Source organism: Coloeus monedula (genome assembly GCF_965178545.1).
Source record: "Coloeus monedula genome assembly, chromosome: 26".
Lineage (NCBI taxonomy): Eukaryota > Metazoa > Chordata > Aves > Passeriformes > Corvidae > Coloeus > Coloeus monedula.
Genome location: NC_138806.1, coordinates 3,708,638 through 3,724,293, shown reverse-complemented (window position 1 = coordinate 3,724,293; position 15,656 = coordinate 3,708,638). Strand labels below are relative to the sequence as shown.

The following is a 15,656-nucleotide window of genomic DNA, read 5'->3' as shown; positions in this document are numbered from 1 at the left end:
CCAGCAGAGGCCCGACGACCCTGCCCTCCAGGACAGGAACCCGAACACTGGGCCCAGCCCCAGCACTCATCTGATGCACCCGAGATGAGGAGCTCCCCGGAGGACCCTGCCTCTGTCCCAAGACACACGTGACACCCAGAACTTTTGTGTTACAAAAATATTCCGTGCTTTATTTACTCTGTGATAGAAAAATAACATGGCCAGGACCCCAGAGTTTCCCGCCCAGGTGAGGAGAGAGGCGAGGGACAGAGGGCTCCGCTTCCCCAAACCCCTGCCCACCCGACTGCCCTCGCTGGGTGCCCTCGCACCCTGCCACCCTCATGCTGCACCGGCTCCAGAGGGGACACTGAGGCCGGGAGCCAGAGGGGCTCCTGCATCCTTGGGGGCAGAGGAGAAGATGAGGTCCAGGGCCCCTGCCACTGTGGAGCAGAGCACCAGCACGGGCTGGGGGAGCCCTGGCCGAACCCCCCCTCTGCCCTCTGCCCTCACGCACCCCGGGGAACAGAGCCGCGGGAGAGAACAAGAAGGCGACACGTACATTCTTAGTGACGACTGCAAAAGCGAACCTGAGGCCGGACTGGCGGCCCCCGCCCCGGCAGCCCCACAGGGGAATGCGGGGCTGCAGGGCCAGTGCTGGCAGAAGCGGAAAGCCGAAGCTGGGCCTCTTAAAAGGAACATACAGGAAAACCATGCGACAAATCCGCTGCCGTTTATACAAGGGCATAAACACCAAAGAGCTGGACGCCAGCCTGTGTTTCGGGGCAGCACAGAGCAAATCCTGGGGGCAGGGCCCACCCGCTGTCCCCTGGCACAGAGACACGAACACAGCACAGTCCCCGCAGCGCCGGGGCCAGGGGCAAGGGACCAGGCGCCTGCCTGTCACGACTGGGCGTGGGGGATCCACTGACTGTCCACGGGGCGCCGCAGCAGCTCCTCCACGTGCCTTGCCACATCAATCGTGTCATCCAGGTCAAAATCACCCTCGGGGTCCAGCACAGGGTCGGGGCTGTGGGAGGCAGGCGGTGAGGGGGGGACCAGCTGCAGCAGGACAGGGACGGGGGTGTGATACCTACTTCTGGGTGTACATGTTGTAATGAGGCTGGGAGCAGACGGCAGGTGAGGGTGCCTGGTCCATGTAGGTGGCCCCTCCAGGGGCAGAATCACCTGATGCATTGACAAACCTGTGGGGATGGGTCTCATGAGCACTGTCACGGGACAGGATGGGTGCCCCGGGGGTGAAGTCACCAAGGTGTCTCCCAAGGCTCAGCACCAATGTGGCCATCGGTGGCACCGGACCTGAGCTCCTCAGTCCCTGGGTTGCCGCCCAACCCAGCCAATTCAACACTGGGAACCCATGGGAACCACTGCCCAGGATCTGCCTTCAGGGTCACACTTACTCTGGCACCACTTGCTTGATCTGTGGCTTCACGTATCCATCCACAGCTTTAGCTAGAGAGAAGGAGGCAGCACTGAGGCTCCAAGCTCCAGCACATGCCACGACCCCGGGCAGCGCTGGGGGCTCACATGTGGCCAGATGCAGAACCCCTGTGGGGCCGGTGTGGCCCCGGGGTGGGGGGATGCTGAGGACACCAGCTCCATCCTGGCTGGATGCACAAAGGAGGGGACACAGGTGGGGTGAAGGGACAGCGCTACCTGGCGTGGACTCACAGAGAACCGGCGTGTAGTACTTGGAGAACACCTCATCCTTGGGCCGGTCGGGGAACACGTAGATGAGGTAACTGAGATCCCCGAGGCGGTCAGCCAAGGAGCGGATGGAGAAGTCCCTGGTGGTGAAAGGCATCAGGTTCCAGAACATCCTCTCAGCTGCAAGACAAGAGCAAGGACCACGGTGACTCCCAGAGTTTGCAGCAGCTCCTGGCCCTGCTCTGGACATGGGCTGCGAGGTCACATTAAACAGCAAACAGCACGTCCCATACTGCATCCCTCCCCCAGCAACAGTTGAGGATAAAGCACAGATTGCCAGAAAATGGGATAAGGTAGGAGACACAGTGAAGCCAAGGCAGGTCTGGCCTCATCCTGACATGTCAGGGGCCAGTTCCCCAACCATGGGGCTCTGTGGGGCACCATGGTGCTTCTCAGCCACGCAACCCTCCAAAGGATGCTTTCATGAACAAGCAGACTCCTGCATGGGGTCAGGCCACCCCTGAAAACCCCTGCACTGGGGAGCACCACCGAGTCACTGGATTTCGTACAGTCCACATCAGTCCCCAGGGCTGGGTTAGAGGGTTCAGCCTGCTCCCTCCTCCCTGCTGCTGCCAGCGTTCAGACCTGACACAGCCACAGTGAGTGAGGGCAGCGCTGCTCCCCAAGGGACAGCCAAGGCATTCTGGGGGCTCTTGCGCTCGCCTCTTTCCTGAGGATGGCTCCAGCGTGCCTGCCATGGCAGCGCCAAAACCCCATGGGCATGAGATGGCCAAGCCCCAGGATGGGGACAGGGATACTCGGTCCAGGGATGCCAGCGCCTGGCACACACTCACAGGAGTCGAACTTCCAGGCAATGGTGATGCCACCGATCTCCGAGTCGCTGAAGCGCAGAAGGAAGGTCCCGTCGGGCTTGTTGATGAGCAGGTCGTGCGCCTGCTGCTTGTTGACGAAGCCCAGGATGGCCCTAGGCAGAGTAGGGCGTCAGGGCTTGGGGCTCAGGCCAGGCAGCACAGGGCAGGGCGGCTCTTACCCGTCATTCCAGTGCGGCTTCAAATGCTTCTTCAGCACCTCCATGACCCCATCAAACCACTGCCAGAAGGTGTAATTCCTCCCAGGCAGGTTTTCCTGTTGAAATCCCCAGAAAGTGAGCACTCCTATCACCAGCCTCTGTTACACAGCACAGATATTGGGCACAGCAGCGGAGACTCAGGGACCCCCAGGTGGATATGTCCCATCCAGTCCCCCAGCACTGGGGTGCTCCGGACAGAGCCCAGGCCGCTTACCCGGTTGAACTGGGACCAGGACACTGTGGTACTGCTGTAGTCCTCCAGGTGGGAGCTGGTGCTGTTGAAGAGCTTTTGTGCCAGGAACACCAGGTTCTCCTTGGTCAGCCCACGGCTGCTCTGCACCTCTGCCTTGAACTTCATGTTGAGCGCCTCGCAGAGCTGTGGCCATTGCACCTTGTCGGGCACAGCGAAGGGCACACGGCCCTGGGGGCAGAGAGCATGGTCAGCACCATCTCTCCCTGATGCCTCCAGGCATGTCCCATTGGGAGGCTGAGCCCTACTCCCACACCCTCTCAGGGCAAATGGGGCCTGTCCTGCCCCACATGCCACTGGCACTCACAGGCTCGGCAAAGGCATTGTCCCAAAGCACAGTGGCCGTGGCGTTGTTGTCCTGGCTCCCATGCACAATCACCACCACAGGCAGGGACAGTGTCTGCCGAGAGGAAGGAGACCGGAAAGGGCTGTGGGGCACCAAGGGAGCATCACCCATGGGCACCCACGTAGCCCCAGCCCAGCCCCATTCCTGTGGGCAGAGTGCCCATGGCTTGCCTAGGGCCTGCAGAAGGGACATCGTGGTTTTACCTTCACCTGGAAGACCAGCTCATTCCCACCAACACTGAACTGCGACTCAAAGAGGATGGTGAATTTCTCCTCTGTCACTGACTCAGCCCCACGGCGATCCGAGCGCTTGATCCGCTTCAGGGACTGCAGGGACGCAAGGGGTGAGCACGGAGGAATAGATGGGGACACCGGGGTGAACGCAGAGGGACACAAGGGGACAGGAGTGGGAACCAGGGGCGCTCACCATGTTGCGGAAGTGGGCGCTGAGCGTCCCGGTGGCCTGGTGATATTCCATCACGCAGCAGTTGTTGAGGATCTCCCCGCTGCTCTCACTGCCATGAGAATGCACCGAGTCAGGGGACCACCGGGACCGGGAGCCATGTGAAGTGCAGCCCCCCTCACCCCCCACGCCCTGCTCCCCACTGCCTCGGCAGCCCCCACCGCACACCCCCAGCCCCCGGCATTACTTGCGGGTGCTCTCATTCTTCAGCAGGGCCTTGGCTTGCTGCTCGCTGATGATGGTGGCCTTCACTTGGGGGGGATTCATGTGCACATTCAGCTTCCCCCCCACCAGGAGCCGCACGGTAGCTGCAAACTTGGTCTGTGTCTTCAGCACCTGGGGGGGCTGCTTCTCGATGATGAAGGTGCTGGAGGGACAGGGGGATCAGGGGGAGTGGGAGGGGCAGGGCCAACCGAGCCCCCCACCCAGCTGGGCCCAACTTGTACCTGGTGACCAGGGCAGAGATGATGTCAGTGATGGTGCCATTCAGCTCTGACAGCATCTCCTCCACTGGGCCTGGGATTGGCAGCTGCTGGCACAGGTGCTCGGCACGGCGGATCTGCTGCCGGTTCTGCCAGATGATCTCTGCCAGCTTCTCACACCTGGGGGGAACAGGGCTCAGCACATACTGGGGCTCAGCACCCCATCCCATCCCACCCCACTGGGCACTCACCAGGTCTGCAGCACATCCAAAGTGCCCTCGGGTGGGCCCCCGTTCCCCGCCAGCTGCTGCCGACGCTTCCACTGGATCAGCTCATCATCCAGGATGGTTGTTTGCTGCTTGCGCAGCAGCTGCAGCGTCTTCTGGTGCTTCTCAGCCAGGTCCTGCGAGGTGGGGCAACATCAGGGGTGCAGGGACAGTGTCACAGGGCATCATGGGGACAGCATCATGGGGAGCAGAGGACAGCATCGTGGGGAACCAGGCGGCACCACTCACCACGCGGTACTGCTGTAGTGTCTGGGCCTCACGGTGCAGCCAGGCCTCCAGCGATGCCTTCTTCTGCTGCAGCGTCGTCTCTCGCGACATGCGCTCCTGGGGGCCCAGCTGGGAGAGCTGGGAGAACTGGGCTGGGGGACACGGCATAGTGTTAGGGCTGGTCCTGTCAGCACCCCAGGCCCACGCCCCTCGGCCCCCCACCCACCTTGGAGGCGCATGTTCTCCTGGTACTGGATGATGAAGTATTCCTGTGTCTGCTGCAGCTTTTTGAGCTCATTCTCTGAGTCCTGGGTGATGAGCCGCAGCTCCTCGAAGGTCTGGTTGATCTGCAGGTGCTTCTGGGACATGGCGTCCACCAGGGACCCGGTTGGGGAAGGGCTCTGCACAGGGCACAGGGTGCACTCAGCACAGTGAGGGCACCCTCCCCATTCCCTGCCTCAGGGCTGCTCCCATCATCACAGAGGAGAGCCCCGAGTGTCCTCCCAACCCTGTGGAACCCTTTCCCTCACCCCTTCCAGCCCCCACTCACATTGTTCGCCTCCCGCACCAGCCGCTGCTCGTGGTAGAGGATGTGCCGGATGCAGCGCACCAGCTCCATGGGGCATCGGTCATACGTGTTCTGTGGGGAGAGCACTGCCTGAGCCAGGCTCAGGACAGGGACCCCCCTGGCCTCGCATCCCTGCCCACAGCCCCCCACTTGCCTGCAGCTGCGTGGCGTAGTGCCCCAGCTTGATCTTCAGCAGGAAGCCGTCCTCACCCACTTGGTGGTCTGCTTTCTTCTGCAGCTCCTGGATCAGCCCCTCCAGAAGCTGTGTCGCCTTCACATTCTCCTGGGGGTTGTCAAGGTCGATGGAGTCCCTGCGTGCAGAGCGGAGTGGTGTCAGGGCAGCCTGGCAGGGGAGAGCACCCACCGGTACCCCTGGGGCAGCCCCTGCCAAGCCCAGCACCCCCCCAGGAACAGGACACCCTGACCTACCATGCCTGGCTCTCGATCCACTGCGACAGGTAGTGCCGCACCTCGATAGGGAAGTGCTGCCCATAGAGTGCCTGCATCTGCCGCAGGGCTTCACCCTGGAGCTGCTGGGCCTGGATCCACACGGCCATGGCTCAGCACCTGTGGGAGACGGGTGGTCAGGGCACCTGTGGGAGACAGGCAGGCACTGTGCTGCAAGGGGTCTGGCCCCAGCCATCCCCGCACCCTCTGCAAGAGTGTCCGGAGTGTTTGGTGCTGCCAGTGCTGTCTCCAGCTGCTGAAAGAAAGGGCATGCGGGGGCAGGGGACCCTGGCTCTGAGTCACCCCCTCTTTTCTAGGAACAGCCCTGGGGGTGCCCGGGTCCAGGGACGTGCCTCTGCACGGCCTCTCCACATGGTTCTCATTTCCCCTCACTGCACCACGGGATCGCAGCCATTGCTGGCCACGCAAATGAGGAAACAGGCCAGGGGGAGGAAGGGCTGGCCAGAAATCCAGGGTGACGCAGAGCAGAGGCCCCCCCTGCGCTCACCCCTCTCCTGCCCACACCCTGGCAGCGCCAACAGGCAGAAACAGCCCCAGCCCCAAGAGCCCACGTGGCACCACAGTCCCTGACAAGTCCCCAGTCCCAGGGCCACTGTGTGCCCCATGTCCGGGTGGAGCCGCACAGACTTTCCCAAGCAGTTTTGGGGCGGCTCTGGCTCCAAGCAGGGATTCCACCCACCACACAGCCTTGGCTCCCCCAGGGGCAGGCAGGGATGAGATTGTGGGGATGGGACAGCACCTCTACTAAAATCCAGTGTGTCCCCTGGGCAGTCACCTGTGGCTTGAGGGGGCTGGAGAAACAACCTGCAGTTGAGTGTGTGGGGGTGATATGATGGTGAATGACACAGGAGGGCCTGGGGGGCTCAAGGTCCCCCTGAGTGAGGAGGCAGCAGTAAAGAGCATTTAGATACATTCACACCCAAACCACCTGGGATTTGGCACCACACAGAGGGGCCAAGCAGGGGTGTGAGGCCTTGGATGTGTCCCAAGGCTGGGTGACCAGGCCAGGACCTGATCACTGCACTGGCTGGTGACAAACAGAGGGACTGAGCCAGTGGGGGCTGTGCTTCCCCCCCTACCCAAAGCATTTTGTTTGGCCTCAGAAATACCCAGTGGCCCACAGGGCTCCAAAAGAGCTGGTGCTGTCATACGGTCAGGGGCACATGCTGGGGGACAATGGCAGGGGGTCCAAGTGGAGCAGCCACAGCCAGAGCCCCTGAGACAGGCACACCCACTCCTGAACAGGAAGAGGAACAATAACCCAGAGTTGGCTAAAAATGAATTTTTCCCCTATAAAAGGGAGGAACGTTTCCACATTCACAGAAATCACCAAGTTGGAAATGCTGCTGGCAAGGAGGGGCCTGGGGAGGCAGAAGAACACCGGCAAGGAGGAAAGGGAAGGTGGGATGGCCGACAGCAGGACACGCTGCTGTTGGAAATTGCGGATGCTTGATAAGGGGCAGAGCCAAGAACGGCCATGCCAGTGCCAGTGCACCACAAAGTGACCCAGTGCTGTGGGGACATCTGCATGGACATAGAACAAACAGACACTGCCCTGCCTGTTGATAAAATGGTGATCTCTTCCCATCTCACAGTGACAAAACACTTCCTACTCCACTCCAGCATGTTGTTAAGCAACGAGTCTCTGGCTGCTCTGTGGTGAGCCAGCAGGCACCGCATTTGGCCGGTGCCAGCCTGGGAGCAGGAGCACCAGTGTCAGTCACATCCGCCTCTACAAGGGGCTGTGCAGTGGCTGACAGTGGCAGAGCTCACCTGTGTGTGTCCCAAAGCATCATTTACACCAGGCTTGGGTACAACCCCCACGGACATTGTCAATGCAGCAGGACATGCAATTTCTCCAGGCACCTCATTTTTGTCTCTGTGTCTCCCCTGTGTACAAACCAAACCTCCCCATGGGCTGCAGGGTACTCTGACCACCCCAGCACAAGTGACCAGTGCCACCTGCCATGGGCAAACTTTTGGCCCTGAGACTCAGCATGGCTGGGGCAGCAGCTCCGTTTCAGCACAAGCGGCAGCTTCATGGTCCCACCGTACAACTAGAGCTGCCACTGCCAGCCTTTCCAGGCAGCCCTGCCTCCTGCACCTGGCTGCTGCTGGCAGCCACTGCCCTGGCTTGGACCATGCCCAGCATCACTTTCCAGCACCACACTCCTCGGTGGCACCACCAGCTGCCCAAGGGATGGGAGCCCTGGATTCACCCCCATGTCCAGGGACATTCACCCACCCCAGTGTGACCTCCAGCCCACCAGCCCCAGCAGGGCCACTGCAGCCTCAAGCACTGCCACGGGTCAGCCATGCACAGCAGCCGCCGGCCCTGTGCGCACTCCAACAACTGCAAGAGGCAGATAATTGTAGTGGTTTAGGCTACTTTGCATTTACTCACTGGCAGCGAGCTGGAACCCACCCGTCACTGCAGCTCGGTTAACCAGCAGCACTCGACAAGCCACAGCAACACGCTAGCCGGAGACTTATGGCCTGTGAAGCAGCACAGGCGGCAGCTTCCCGGGGTAGGACCACTGCTGAGGAGACAGACCCCAGAGCTGTGGGGAGGGACCCCAGCATCGCAGGGACGGAGCAGAGGGAGGGAGATGCCAGCAGTCATTGCTTCTGCCTCTTACAGCCTCACTGCCCACTGCTGATGGGGAAGCACTGCCAAGCCCAATGCAAACCAGGAGAAACCCACTCGAAAGAAGCACTCAGAAGGCCAGAGGCAGCAGCACAGGAGAGGGTGGGCACGAGGGTGGGGAGAGGTGGCAGCTCCGCTGGGGCTGAGGGCAACCAGGGGACTGATTCGACCACACTGGGGAAGGGTCGCAGCCACAGTGGCAGTAGGCACCAGCAACAAGTCCCGAGCTGCAGGAGAGCCAGAGCACATCCGTGGGCAGACAAAAGGAGGGAAATGCCTCACAGGGTGAGGCCGGCAGTAACACCTTCCCACGTGCCATGGGCAAAATTCAAACACAGGCAGCAGCTACCCCGGGGCCGCAGCACGCTCTGCACGGGACGCTCACTGCAATCAGCAGAGGGACGCTCCCATTCACACAGCCAGCCCGAGGACCTCCTGACGAGAAGGACACCCCTGCCCTGGTGCTGGCACAGCCCCCGACAGCAGCCTCTTGCCCAGACCCATGCTCTGAAGGGCCAGGCAGGGGCCAAGGGCCAGGCAAAAGCCTGGGGAGACAACAGCAAAGGGCTCTGGCTGTAACCCCCCCGCCCCACTTCCGCGCCGGACCCACGCAGTCCCTCCGCCGCGGCGGCCCCCGCACTGCCCTTGGCCCGGTGCTCGCAGCCCGGGGCTCTCCGCAGCGGTGTCTTCCCGGGGCAGGGGCGCGGCGCTGGGCTCCGGCGGCAGCGGCCCTGCGCCCGCCGCAGTAAACACGGACACGTGGTTTCTCGGCACCTCCGGGAGCCCGCGATCGCTTCCAGGTCAGAGCCGGCCTCGCTTGTGGCCGCAGGGCCGGACCCTGCACCCGACGGTGGTGCTGCCGAGGGGCTCCGGTGCTGCCCCAGCCAGCGCTGCTCCTGCCACAGGCAGGCCCGGGGAAAAGGTGTCCTGCAGCCCTCCAAGGTGGGCGGCCCCAAGCAAGATCCCTCCGGGGCAAGGTCCGGCCCCCAGACGGGCCCCAGGCATGGTGGGAATGACAGCCGGGAGCGGCCGCTGGGCACAGCGAAGGGCTCCGGTTACCTCAGTACAGACACCCACCCCTCCGCCCACAGCGGCCCCGTGTCCGCCCCAGCTCACGCCAGGGTCCCCCCGGAGCCTGGCGGGGAGTGCCCCGTCCTGCGGCCGCACTCACCGGGCTCAGGCCCCGCTCTGCCCTCGCCGCTCTGGTGTCCGGCCCCAGGACAGCCCGGCTGCGGCTCTAGGCGGGCACAGCCGGGCTCCCGGGCGGCCGTTTCGCTGGCTGCGCACTACAGGAAGGAGCGGAGAGCAGCTATTTCCTTCCAAAATGTCAGCTGTCTGCGCGGGACAGCCTGCCCCCGACTGCTGGCAGCACCTCTGCCACGGCAGCTGCGGGGCGCGCCGGGCAGCGGGGCCGGGACACTCCCCCTCGGCCCCTCACACCTCCCCGGTGCCAGAGCAGGCACAGCGTCTGTCCTCAGCAGGTCAGTGGCACTGAGCCCCCGTGGCTGGCTGAGAGCCAGGGATGGCACCCCAGGCACCCATACAGGAGTTTGGCGTGGAGGGAGATGGGACCACTCACCTGCACCCCGCAGCTTCACTCACACCCCCAGCGCACGGCCCCGGAGCAGAGCCCGCACCGGGAACACCCGGGTGCTGGTGAGCAGCCCCCAGCCAGGCTCAGAGGTGCGGCCAGGGCTGGTGGCACCGGCAGACAGTGGAGCCGGCACAGAGGGCCCAGGGCTGCTCGCGTGTTTTACACTGGCCTGTGGTTTCCAGCTCTGGCTGGGAGGCGGCAGCGCCCACCGGCACAGGAGCGAGCTCCTTCTAGAAGCTCCGTGCTTTGATGGGGTTTGTTTGTCTCCCACAGAAAGTGGCAGCAACTGATGGCTTCGCCCTGGCGGCATCGGGGAGGAGGCAGCTGAACCACTCAGCCCACGCTGGAAACATCTGGGGCCAGACACCATGACACTCATGAAAGAGGCATGGCTGGCTCTGGTAATCCAACGTACCCCCAAAGGGCAGCGCCGACAGGCCCCACAGCCAGTAGGCAGAGCCGGAACCAGTAGCACCAGGACTGTCCTGGTGTCCCAGCAACTCTGGGAGCCAAAAACAGAGCATTCACACCATTACAGAAACAAGGAAACTGCACGCATGACCTGATGCTGCCCAGAGGGGACACCAGCCCCACGCAGGCAGAGATGCCCCAGCCAGGGACTGGTGCCGGCATCAGTTCTGGGGGCTGCCGACAGCTCATCTCATGCCATGGGAGGCCCTGTGCCTGCCAGCACCCGCCACCCTTGGGAAAGGTTTTTCTCCTCACTTCAGATTTCTTCTTCCAATCAGAGAGGCACAGAAACCTGCGTCAAACCAAAACCACCAAAATACCCAGCAAAAATCCCAGCAAAATCCCTTGAATCCAACGGCTGGAACCTCGAGAAAACCTCAGTGCACCAAAAGCCACCCTGGGGCAGCCACAGCCAGATACGGGCGCTGCCCTGGCACCAGTGGGATTCCTCCAGACACTGAGCATGTAGCAGGACCAGCATTGTGCAGGGCACATGGTGCAGCCAGCTTGGCAGAGCCCAGCGCCCAACCAGCCCCATGGGCACAAGTCCAGTGTGGCTCAGCAGGACATCCGCCATGGGGAGCCCAGTCCCTGCCAGCACTGGTGCTGCCCCCACCATAAACCCCCAGACAGGATTAGAGAGGCTGGGCAGAGCTTTAATTACTCCTGGCTCCCTGGGGCCAAGCAGCTGAATTAACTGGCTTTGGGACTGGCACAGCAGGGAGTTGCCAGCTCCCACATCTCAGGGTCCTGGGGCTTCCCCTCGCTTGGTGGGGGAATGCCAGGGCAGGCACAGAGCCACTGACCACTTGCAGCATCCCAGCCTGGGCAGACTCCGGCCCTTGCCTGGGCAGGGATGTGCAGCTGTCCCATGCCAGGGCACTCAAGGAAGGGATTTTCCCTCCGCGCTAATAATGACCAACTCCAAGTCCCTGGAATGCCACGCTGAGGGCACAGCCCTGGGGTCCCACAGGTTCTGTGCAAGACCCCTACACCAAGGCCAAATCCAGCACAGCCCCTGGCTCGGTGCTAATCCCTGCTCAGATCTCCGCCAGCCCAGGAGGGACAGGCTGGGTGAAGGACCTGAGGATTAAGCTCATTTCAGCATCGAATTAGTCCCGATTGGGGTCTGGAGACACAATTTCATTTTCTCTGCCATGCTCCAGTGAGCGCACACAATGGCACTAATCCAGCCTCAGTCAGAGCGGATTTGCTGGGCAGGACCCAGGTGGGCTGGGGAAGATGTGGGCAGCACAGGCACCAACTGCACTGCTCTGGCTGCATCCATCCCCTCTGATCGACACCATGATCCAGCTCTCCTTGGGGCTAGGGAGATGGTGCAGGAGCCCCCTCAGCCCTGGAATGGTTGTCCTGCAGGGCCAGCCCAGCTGGCACAGCACAGGCTTTTGGATGTCTGGTGAGCAGGGAGAGCCAGAGGGATGCCAGAGCAGCTCCCACATCCCCCCCACCGCACTCCCAGAGTTCATTCCCAGCAGCTGCAGCAGCTCCACACACAGAGATGGTCTCACACCAAGTCAGCGGAATAGGATGGAGAGGGATAAAGCCTTGCCTTTGGAAAAGGGGATACACAGACACCCAGGGATCCTGGCAGGAGAGGGATAGAGTCAGACAGAGAATAAAACAACAAAAAACCCAATGGTTTGTGCAACAAAATTCTCAGTCAGACCCAGAGAAAGGTGAAGCACAGCATGCATACACACACAAACATGCCCAGGTGGGATGAGCTTCGCAGCCCCTGAAGCAGCAGCAGAACCCCTGCTCCTGAGCTGCACCGTAAGCCTCACCGCAGCATCTCCACAAGCAGGGCCAGAGAAGCTGCACCCCTGGGCCCACAGCCCAACAGCACCAGGGTCCGGTGTTCACACCAGAGAGGACAAAGATCATTTTACAGCGGTTCCAGCTGGTACGAGGACTCAGAACTGCCAGCAAGAGCGGCCTCTTCCTCTGCTAAAGGCCTTGCAGGGCCATTGAGTGATAGGGATGAGAGGCCAGACAGAATGAGCACCCAGCACGTGGTGGGCAGGGCTGGGTTGAAACTGCTCTGCCTCTGAGGCAGCGGTTCTCCAGCACCAGCCTTTTTCCCAGTTTCCTGCCAGCAGAGCTGTGCTATAAACCAGCTCATAACACAAAGTTACACTGAAAATGGAGATTGCAAAACTCACCAGTGACTGTTTGAACTGGGAATGGGTTGTGACTGTGCTGTGGTCCAGCTATGCCGCTGTGGCTGTCCTAGCCCGGTAGCACATTATTCCTGGTACAGTGGGAAGCAGGAGCTGGCACTCAGGGAAGCACTGGGCATGAAACGCCTGTGAGGAGCCCGTGTTCCTGGCCCCTCTGGTGCAGCCAGATGGGTGGATTCTGCTTTATCAGCAAGTCAGCTCAGCCCTATCGGCCAGGAAGCCGTGTTCAGAGTGTGCCTCCCCCTCGACGTTTCCCAACGCGGCGGGAGCAGCGGCGTGCAGCAGCCTACCTTTTATCAGCCAGCAGATGTTGCTAGAACTGTTGCTGCATGTGAAATTCAGGCATGCCCAGCGCCACTTGGATCCCTGCACCAGCCACGCGGTGCCAGGGTAAACACCCCCGCCCCCTTCCTCCCAGGATCAAAACACTTGGGGGTTGCAAAATAGACACCCCATGAAAGGAAAGGCATGCCACAAAAACATTACAGCTGTCGAGGCTACTTCTCCCGGAGCATGCTGGAGCCCCAGAGCCAGCAGAGCCTCCCAGGCTGGAGCTGCCTGCATGGCCGCAGAGCCGAGTCCTGACCTGTCCTGGCAAGGTGGGGACCCTAACCCTAACCCTAACCCTGGCCATGCCCTGGCTTCCCTGCAGAGGCTGCTCCAAGGGCAGCACTCACAGAGTGTCTGGGACACTGAGAGACACCGCAGCCAGGCAGGCAGAGAGACGCAGCCTCCAGCACAGGTACCCAGGGGATGCTGATGGCAGGGAGGTTCCACTCGCCCTGCCTGCCATCCCACTATGCTTGGGCTCCCCAGGCCTGTCACGAAGCCCATCGAGTGCAGCCTAGCTCACAGTCATTCCTTGCAAACTAGAAAGTCATTTCCCAGCTGATGAGGCCGCTTCGCTGTACTTGGCCCAACGCAGTCACCACTCGCCACCCACAGCATAGAGGAGTGCAGGGAGCAGGGATTTTTTGCAAGCAGGGTATCTGAGTTTTGCTATCACTCGAGAGAGAGCTGGGAAACCCCATGGCGAACCCTTCACAGTCACTTTGGAGTCAGCACTTCCCCTGCAGCGAGAGGGGAAGGTCCCTCCAGAGGCTCTGTGTGCCCTGTGCTAAGCATCCCCAACTGCACCTCCCTGTGTGATGACAGTACCCCTAATCCTGCCCCAAAGCACTGGCCTTGGCACAAGGCAGGTGCAGCAGACCTGGTGAGGTGGCTCTAGTGGCAACTGTAGGGGCCCAACACCCCCGAAGCAGGGCTCTATCAAAGTGCCACAAAACACAGAGTGGGTGACAGCCACCTGTCACACCCTGCTCCCAGCCCAGCTCTCCTGTGCCCCCGTGCACAGGCTGTTGGCACCTCTCAGCCCACACCAGAGCTCCTCCTCCTCCTCATGCTGCACCCACAACACACAACGGCACAGCCCTCTCCAGCCCCAGGAATGAGCAGCTCCCCTGGAACTGTTCTAAAACCCAGGGAGATGGTCTCCATCCTCACATCCAGCACCTCGGAACCACATCAGGTCAGGCTGCGATCCTGATGGCTTCAGGAGCACAAGGGCCTGGGCCAGGAGTCAGGACCCAGAGGGGAGAGCTCCCACCGTGGAGGGCTGGTTCCCGGTGCCCACGGCAGTGGTCAGGCTCTGCAGAGCACCTCATGGTGCCCGCACTAAGTGCCCCCACGCATGCCACTGCTGGGGTTCACACTGCTCTGGCACAGGCACGAGCACTGCAGGGACGTGGGCTGGCCGTAGGCAGCCAGCACAGTGAGACAGCCTGCAACCAGGAATGTCCTGCTCTAACCAAGCGACCCGCACCAGAGAGACATCGTGTGCCATGCCCCTGCTATAGGCAAACCACGCGGAGCTGCCCTGAGCCCAGCCCTGTCTCCCCTGTGCAACGCGCCCCAGACACTGCGACCAAACTACTGCTGGTCTCCGCCTGTCCCCTGTGCCACGGGGTGCCCAGCACGGCGCACGGAGACTTGAACGAGCCCACAGCCCCGGCCCGGCACCACAGAGGTGCCATCGGCGGTGTCACCGGGCCAGCAGCTCGGGGCGCGCTCAGCAGTGCCGGTGCGAGCGGAGCACTGGAGCCCCGGAGCCGCTCGGCAGGAGCTGCCCGGGGCCGGCCTGGCACGAGCCCGGGGCTGGTCGGGCACGGAGCCCTGACAGCTCCGTATCCCGCTGGACAGGTGGCCGCGGCTCCTGCGGGCTCCCAGTCACCGGCCGCGCCCGAGCTGGGTGAAAGGCCACTGGGTGCTGCGGCCCCCGCGGTGTCGCCGCTCCCGCCGGGGACCGATCCCACCCGCGCCGCGGTGCGGAGCCGCGTGTCCCACCGACAGCAACGGGGCTCCCACTCCCGCCACCCCTGTCCTGTGTGCTGCCTGCGGCGGGACCCCCCCGTCACTGCACGGAACGCCCCGCGCTGTCCCGGATCCTCCCCTCGGCCCGGGAGCGGGACTCGGAGTCGCCCTCCGCGGCCGCCGCTCCGGCGGGGCCCGCGTGCGAAAACCGGCCCCGCTCCGCCGAGCGAGGAGCGCCCACGCCCCGGGATGCGCCGCGGCTCCAGGACGGGCCCGGGACGTACCCGCCGCCCCCTCGGAGCGGCCCCACTCGTCGCCTCCGCCCGCCCAGGGGCCCGCGGGCCCAGCCGGGCTCCCGCCGAGCCCGCGCCCGGCTCGGCTGCGCCCACCCGGGGTTACGAAACACCCACAGCGCGGAGCGGACCGGACCGCCCCAAGCCCCGGCCCCGCCGCACCCCGCCCGGCCCTGCCGCGGAAGGCGGACGGGGTCCCGGCCCGCCTGGCCCGGTCTGATCCGGTCCTGTCCGGTCCCGGAGGCGATGGCGGCTCCGCGCCCGCGCCCACCTGCGGCCGCGGCGGCGGCTGCGGCTCCGCTGTTCCCGCGGCTCCCGGCGGCTCCGGCGGCTCCCGGCGGCTCCCGGCGCTCCGCTCTGCCCCCGCCGCGCCCCGGCCCGGCCCGCGCGGCCCCG

The 15,656-nt window shown here is 63.0% G+C and overlaps 1 protein-coding gene across 2 annotated transcripts; it reads right to left on the bottom strand.

Annotated features, from left to right (window-relative positions):
* Positions 1–142: 142 nt before the first annotated feature.
* LOC309582342 (signal transducer and activator of transcription 5B) lies at positions 143–15,656 on the bottom strand. 2 transcript variants are annotated; one of them, XM_082297437.1, is made up of 19 exons: positions 15,532–15,656; positions 5,706–5,843; positions 5,431–5,587; positions 5,259–5,348; positions 4,935–5,109; positions 4,730–4,860; positions 4,466–4,617; positions 4,239–4,394; positions 3,980–4,159; positions 3,757–3,844; positions 3,534–3,656; positions 3,292–3,384; positions 2,949–3,155; positions 2,696–2,790; positions 2,499–2,629; positions 1,654–1,824; positions 1,398–1,449; positions 1,074–1,181; positions 143–1,006 (listed from the first exon to the last, which is right to left on the bottom strand). In XM_082297437.1, the coding sequence occupies exons 2-19, from the start codon at positions 5,831–5,833 to the stop codon at positions 880–882; spliced, it is 2,364 nt and encodes a 787-aa protein (XP_082153563.1). In that variant the 5' UTR covers positions 5,834–5,843; positions 15,532–15,656; the 3' UTR covers positions 143–879. The 2 variants fall into 2 exon arrangements, with proteins under 2 accessions (XP_082153563.1, XP_082153564.1); XM_082297438.1 differs by having other exon boundaries at positions 1,669–1,824.

What these genes read in the sequence shown, in the direction of transcription:
- LOC309582342 (XM_082297437.1), bottom strand. Translation starts at nt 5,833, where the DNA reads ATGGCCGTGTGGATCCAGGCCCAGCAGCTCCAGGGTGAAGCCCTGCGG. An exon ending in CACTACAGCAGTACCGCGTG is followed by an intron (nt 4,618 to 4,729) that starts GTGAGTGGTGCC and finishes CCCACCTCGCAG; the next exon opens with GACCTGGCTGAGAAGCACCA. An exon ending in AAGCCGCACTGGAATGACGG is followed by an intron (nt 2,630 to 2,695) that starts GTAAGAGCCGCC and finishes TACTCTGCCTAG; the next exon opens with GGCCATCCTGGGCTTCGTCA.